At 41.6% G+C, this 6,653-nt stretch overlaps 1 protein-coding gene across 3 annotated transcripts; it reads right to left on the bottom strand.

Annotated features, from left to right (window-relative positions):
- Positions 1-611: 611 nt before the first annotated feature.
- Positions 612-6,196, bottom strand: LOC147899632 (uncharacterized). 3 transcript variants are annotated; one of them, XR_015541428.1, is made up of 7 exons: positions 5,287-6,196; positions 4,979-5,190; positions 4,814-4,863; positions 4,644-4,731; positions 4,393-4,509; positions 1,513-1,649; positions 614-1,402 (listed from the first exon to the last, which is right to left on the bottom strand). XR_015541428.1 is itself a non-coding variant. In XM_087378291.1 (7 exons), exons 1-6 carry the CDS (start codon positions 5,702-5,704, stop codon positions 1,596-1,598), a joined length of 939 nt encoding a protein of 312 aa, XP_087234417.1. In that variant the 5' UTR covers positions 5,705-6,196; the 3' UTR covers positions 614-1,402; positions 1,588-1,595. The 3 variants fall into 3 exon arrangements, 2 of the variants coding, with proteins under 2 accessions (XP_087234416.1, XP_087234417.1); XM_087378291.1 differs by having other exon boundaries at positions 1,588-1,649; XM_087378290.1 differs by having other exon boundaries at positions 612-1,649.
- Between the last annotated feature and the right edge of the window lie 457 nt (positions 6,197-6,653).

Raw genomic sequence — 6,653 nt, forward strand, 5'->3', positions numbered from 1 at the left:
GCAAGAGGCCTCAAAAGAATGCACAACATGGTGAGAGTTCCAAGTCCAAGCCTTAACAAAATAAGAACATTTAGTCCTTTGCTTAGTAAAAGCCATCTACAAAGAGAAAAACTAAATGCTATGTGTAATAAGTTGGGTCATATTACTAGAAATTGTCATAGTAGCAAGTCCAATGCTAGACAAAGCAACAATGGCAAGAAACTATAGAGGGCACATGCAACAAAAGTAGAGTATGCTTCTGATGGGTTAGGGGAGATGCCTCATGGAAAATGTGTTGTTTAATAACAAGGATGCCGATCATTGTTGCAAATAGTTCATAGAGACCTTATACATTTTAAGGACATCAAAATATGCACAACATTGAGTGCATCAAAGAAAAATGACCAAGATGTGTGGATAGTGGATTCTAATGCATCACAACACATGGTTGCCAGCGTGATTGGTTCAAGACACTTGATCCAGTCAAGGGAGCTCTAGATGTTCATCTAAAAGATTATCATCCACTTCCATTCAAAGCATGGAAGGGCCTTTACTAAAGCGTACCCCACTAGTGTCTTAAACTAGGAAGGTGACAAAATAAAGACCTCAATGATGCACAAGAGCCGATAGTTGCCTATAGCTCTTGTACTTCTATCAATGTACGTACTTGTTACAATAAGATCCTGAACAATCTCTTCATGAATGGGCCTCAAAACCTTATCTTTCCTAAAATCTATCTGGTTCCTCTATTTTTGAATATGCCATAGGACTAGAGCCCTCAAAGTTTTCTAGATTGCATAGAGAACGTCGTTGAGATTCCCCTTGTTACCCAAAAGGGCTATCTTCCACAAAGGTCTGCAAAAATGGAGGTGCCATCATCTGTCCCTTGCTCTATGTATTACTACCACTTCCCATGGTTGGGTTGACCGTGCCTGGTCCCATCCCTTGCATTCGTGGCATGTTCATTGAACCACGCATCATCCCAAGCATTTCCATTTGCATTCCGATTGCATTTCTATATTGGCAAGTTCTAAGTACGGATAACTTTGTGCATACCCATTCTTGTTTGAGTTGAGCCTAAAATTGCGGCATTTACCCTAACTGTGCTCTTTCTTTTGAGCTCCGATGAATTGCTATAAAGAGCTTCTGACACGACTCGTCCTGTGTGTTCAGATGTACAAATCTCCTGAAAGGTTTACATATGCATGTGTGTATGTCAGCATGCGTGTATATATGTGGGATGGTATATACCTATGTGCATACGTACCAAATTATATATACAGGTTTGTATATTTGTATTTCCATATGGGCCTTATACAACTATCCCCTCTGCTCAAAAACTTGAAAAGTACCATTAAAAAAGTCTATTCAAACAAAGTACAGGAAATAGATAATTGATTTGCACTAATGGGGCATACTGGACCTGCAAGCAGAAGTGGGTGTTAGGATCGTTAACAGTATGCCTCTTAGAGTCGATATCAAAAGTAAACAAGAACACAACACTCAGCCAAAGTTGGATGTGATGCAGATTACCATTTATAATATAGATTGTACGACTGGAGTAAAAATGTGTGTAGATATCTACAATCAACTTGTTAGACTTCTCGCCATTCCAGCTATGCCAATGAATTCACAGATATCAACTTGCCCTCAAGTTCTCGGATTTTTCTCTGCAAAACAGATTAACAAAGGAACAAGCACAGAGTCAGTTAAGCATTGTGTTGTTCTTGATAGATAGCCATGTAATCGCTACAAAACTATGGACTCCTCAGAAAACATCTTTGTGACATTCCAGAGAGCCGGATTCCAGAATGTTACTATAATCACTCCATTGAATGAGAACACCCTTGTTTACAACCAGACAGCTTCAATACGACCAATATAAATAAGTGTAGGTGCAGTCTTTAAAAAACATTTGCACAAGGACTTCCAACACAGTGACTAACTATTAATCTTGAAGACAATGAATCATACATACATCTAGATGAATCCAGGAACATGCCCAAACTCATCCTCTAAAAACACAACTTAGTGCAGTTTCAATCTCATGATAGTCATTCATAAGGTTGAAAACCATAAACTCCATCACGCATAGCAGTGACTAGCTACTATGACATCCCCACTGACGTCATCAGTGCCCAACAGTGGGTGTAGACCATAGTATAAACATATGCTCTCACACATACAAATCCACACACCCCCACATACTTGAGCATCCATTTATACAAAGTCTTCGTACTGAGTTTCTGTCGGCACTCCAGAGGTGAAGGGCAGACTCAGAGGCTAGCACTAAAGGAGAACCATACATACGAAAGTACTATCACATTTATTACACTTAGTCCTAAGAAAATGTTTGCTGCTGAATATTACTCCTGCCATAATATACACTGTTACCTCAGGCTTTGAGACAGAGAAATAAGACCAGAGATTGGGTTTTATATATGCCGCCCAGCCCCCAACATTGACCTATTCTACCTAGCTGATGGTCTCTAAATATATTACTAAAACATACTAGAGTACCTAATAACCGAATAAAGGACCCCTTTACTTGTAATCAAAATAGAAACATGGGTTAAACACGATCAATGATATAGATTGAACTAATCTACTATGAAGACCACATGTCATACAGAATCCCTGCTGCTGTAGCAGAAAAAATAGTTGGCTAATGAATATTTTGTCTATGAGATCATCCAGGGGAGGCTGAATATAACCTATTTGTTCTATAGATTGTCCAGGGGCGGCTGAATATAACCTAAGGGACCAAAAGCTAGCATTTACAATCATAATAAAAGTTTTGTGATGTGAAAGCACTATTATTGCTTAGTGCTGTTGGTATGCTTGTTTTTTTTAAAACACTGAACAAATTGCCTCCTGAACTACATGCCTAAGGCAATGTATGTGCCATTGAAGGAAGAGAACAATGGTGTCACAATCATCCAAGATGTGCCAAAATCTCAAATAGAGGAGTAGGTTGCACATTCCACAAGGATGTGTTGCCCATTCTGCATCAGGGCCATTCCTCCCATGTTATCCACTACTACCCTGCTATGTGCCAGCGGCCTGTCTCAAACCTCATACCCAGCCGAATGGAAGTCACTGCTATCTGTGTCTGTCTGGAAACAGGAATCAGCCAAGAGACAAAGAAGACCGGAAGATCTTGAGAACTTGGGGGTAAGAGGTAGGAGGAAAGAAGGGGCATATCAAAGTATTGCTCTATTTGATCATAAGGTGATATTTGGGTAGAAAGGGGTAAGAGGTAAGCATCACCTACAAGGTCCTATACAACGTTTGCAAGTGTAGAAATGTACATAAATACCTTTCCGAATATAATCACGTTATGATGGCGAGGCAGGGGCCATAGACCTAGGTTGTTTTTAATGGAAAAATACAAAGGAAATACAAAATTTCATGACTTTGAATCAATTTTTGGCACAAGATCACAAGTAAAAAATACACAAAATATAGGTCTACTAAAGTTTATCAACCAAAGAGTTTATGAATATTACAACTTTCTCCACATGACCAAATTTATGACTTCTCTTTGAGATATTCAGTGGGTCCCCTAAGAATTGACAATCTAAGCAGAGACTCTGCTCCCCAAGGCCTAGCTTTGCTACAATAAACAAATACAATCATGCTTTAAGAATGAACAATTGTTCGTTAGCAACTAGAGTTGGCTTTTGCTAATTCCGATAGCTGAACACAAAAGCAATTGCAACATGCCAAGCCACTAACATAACTTCTGTGCATCTCGTCTAACTCCCAGCTAACTTACCAACAAGCATGGACATCTATAATGATGTAACTACTGCATCTAAACAAGTTGAAACATGCAATTTCATAATTAAGAACGTATGACTTTATCCCACCCTTCACATGTATTTAGCCAGCCCTGCATTGGTTGATGAGTCCGCTAGTTAGCCAGCTGCTCAATAAGTCATACTTGGAAGTTTAGCAGCGTAATTGTTCTCACAAAATTTTGCATGCCTTGTGTTGTTTGTTTTAGTGCACAGCATGTCCTACTAGTCATATTCCCCGCAAAGGTTGTATGTGCCCATAGGGGCTGCCAAGCCGCCCCTCTCTCCCATGCCTTGCAAAAGGGGGCCCCAACTTATTGGGTGGAGAGTTTTTAGCCCATAAAATAGTTTGTATATGTTATTGCAGTTACATATTTGCGATAATCCCACTTGCCACTGCCACATATCCTTCAGCGCTTCACTGCTGAGATTGGCCCACTTTCATGCTACTGTGGTAGAGCGTAATGTTGCGATGTTAGTCTTTCTTGTTATTATTACAATCACCATAAAGAATCAAGTCTATGAGTTGATCTTCCTTGCCTTGTATACCTTGCCTATTTTCATGTCATCAATTTTCCTTGAATATATAGTCAGCAAATGCCTTGTAGCTTACCTGATAAGATTTTGAGCGCCGAAGTGAAGGATCCAGCAGGAGTGCTTTTGAAAAGGCAGCTTGGGCAGCATTATAATCGCCTATGGACATGAAAGCTTCACCTTGCCGCAAAAGAGGCTGATTGCAATGCCATTATCGTCAACTCAGTACTATATCTTCATGTAAATTACTATTCTTCTCTTAACGCAGGAAAAAAATCAAGCACTTGCAGAGATATTTGAGGCAACGATTTGAGTTTTTAAGAGTTTTACTGTATGCCATGATGGTGCCAATCTAGCAGCTTGCGTAGCATCTTCCAAGGCAGCATCTGGATCACCTTTAGCTAGACGGGCTGCAGACCTGAGGACTCGTAAAGTTGAAATTGAACACAAAGCAATCAATTTGAATTCAAGATCTAATGGATCATCGACAGAAGGCCTACCTGTTGGCGTACAACAAATGTAAGCCACCCGAAGGTTGCAGATCAATAGCCTGTGGTCAAGAACGGGTAAAGCACAAAACGTCAATGGCTCATGTATGAAGGATAACTTGTCACATGTTTGAAGGATGATAACTTGCCATGTGATCTGCAAACGTGATAGCTCACCTGGGAAAACAAAATATCTGCATGTGCAATGTCACCATCCTCAACTGCTTTGTTTCCCTGCTGCTTCAGGGATAGAGCTTTTAAATTGTTATCTGGATCGGAAAGTCCACACTGTAAGGCAAGCAACCGAGCTGCGTGTGCTCCAGTGTTGCAATGGCTTACGAAAATTCCCGGGGGAAGTACCACCAAGTTTGGTCCCGCCCCACACCGCCCTGCTATCATAAACGATTGCAGTGGTAAATCCGCTTGCATCCCAACGGCTTAAACAATTTTTAAAGGGGTGGTGCTGAGTGCAAATGTGAGCTTACCGAGGCAGCCACAAGATTCTACCACAATGTTTGGCGAAGCCAAGCCTTTGAGTAGCTCGAGAGTTTGCAGGGAGCCACTCTTTCGGCACGTTTTATGAGTGCATACCCTCAGCTCATACTGACGTTCTTCATCACCATCGCCTCGGACCATGACAACGGACCGCTTTGCCTTGGGTCTTTGCGCATGCTTGGAAATGTGAATCATGAAGTCATTCTTGGTCCATGAAGCCAATCGAAGAGACGCTTTGCTCGGAATCGTCTGGTTCGTGCCTGTGCTCTTCGCTCTTTTCGTGGTGCTTGACATATTCTGATTGTCGAGGCATCTGAGATGTGACTTCGCAGATGCTGCAACCGATTTTGTACAAACATCGCTACCGATTTCTTCCAGGGGAGGGAGGGCAAAAGAAGTGAAACCCATTTCCCGCCGGCCTGTGCAAAGCTCTTTGACGATGGCTACAGCACAGTCAGGTCTGATTCAAGGTCCACAGCTCTAGCCACACAGCATCAACTCCCTCAATTCAATCGTTGTTTCACATTTTCCAGCTTATCACCTTCCTGGCTCAAGTCTCGGACAACGTATTATCCGCCTCAAGCCTGGCCGGCGTGAGTGTCCCGACAATTCCATTGTTGCAGTGCGACGCTGTTGCGATGATCGGGATGGCGTCAAAGGTCATCATTCAAAAACAAAATCTGTGGTGAGTACGCCTCGCTCCCAGCCCCCGCCCCGTCCAAATCGTTTCTCTGTTCCGAAATCTTCTGCCCATCAAGGAGTTTAACTTGCATCATTGCGTCTCCTCTCCTCTATCTCTCTCTCTCTCTCTCTCCATATGTGTGTCTCCACTTGTTTGAACAAGGTGCCGGCCCCCCTTGGAACCTTCGCCTTCATCACTCACCATCTACTTCTGTTGCTCCTCTTGCTCTTCTACTCCTTGCTATGTAAGACTATGGGGGTAGGTAATAAAGGAAGTTGCTAAAACATATTTAGTAAGATCTTGGGTTAGTTTTCCTATTTGGGCCAAACATTCCTCTTTGGGTCAAACAAATTTAGGAAGTTGCTCAAACAAATTTAGTAAGATTGGGTTAGTTCCTATTTGGGTCAAACATTCCTATTTGGGTCAAACAAATTTAGTAAGATCTTGGTTTAGTTCCTATTTGGGTCAAACATTCCTATTTGGGTCAAACAAATTTAGTAAGATCTTGGTTTAGTTCCTATTTGGGTCAAACATTCCTATTTGGGTCAAACAAATTTAGTAAGATCTTGGTTTAGTTCCTATTTGGGTCAAACATTCCTAACTACATCATTAACCTAAGACCTAACCCTAGTCCCCACTAACCCGATCAACTTGACCGACTACTCACAAACCCCC

The sequence above is a fragment of the Dipteris shenzhenensis genome, chromosome 8, assembly GCF_047967505.1.
Source record: "Dipteris shenzhenensis isolate YYH24624 ecotype China chromosome 8, Dip_SZ_1.0, whole genome shotgun sequence".
NCBI lineage: Eukaryota > Viridiplantae > Streptophyta > Polypodiopsida > Gleicheniales > Dipteridaceae > Dipteris > Dipteris shenzhenensis.

Bases quoted from the DNA above. Each gene is read 5' to 3' on its own strand.
- LOC147899632 (XM_087378290.1), bottom strand. From the start codon at position 5,704: ATGGGTTTCACTTCTTTTGCCCTCCCTCCCCTGGAAGAAATCGGTAGC. The intron at 4,864-4,978 runs GTGAGCTATCAC...TCTTGACCACAG, and splicing joins CAGATATTTTGTTTTCCCAG to GCTATTGATCTGCAACCTTC. The intron at 1,650-4,392 runs GTAAGCTACAAG...TCTGTTTTGCAG, and splicing joins GGCGCTCAAAATCTTATCAG to AGAAAAATCCGAGAACTTGA.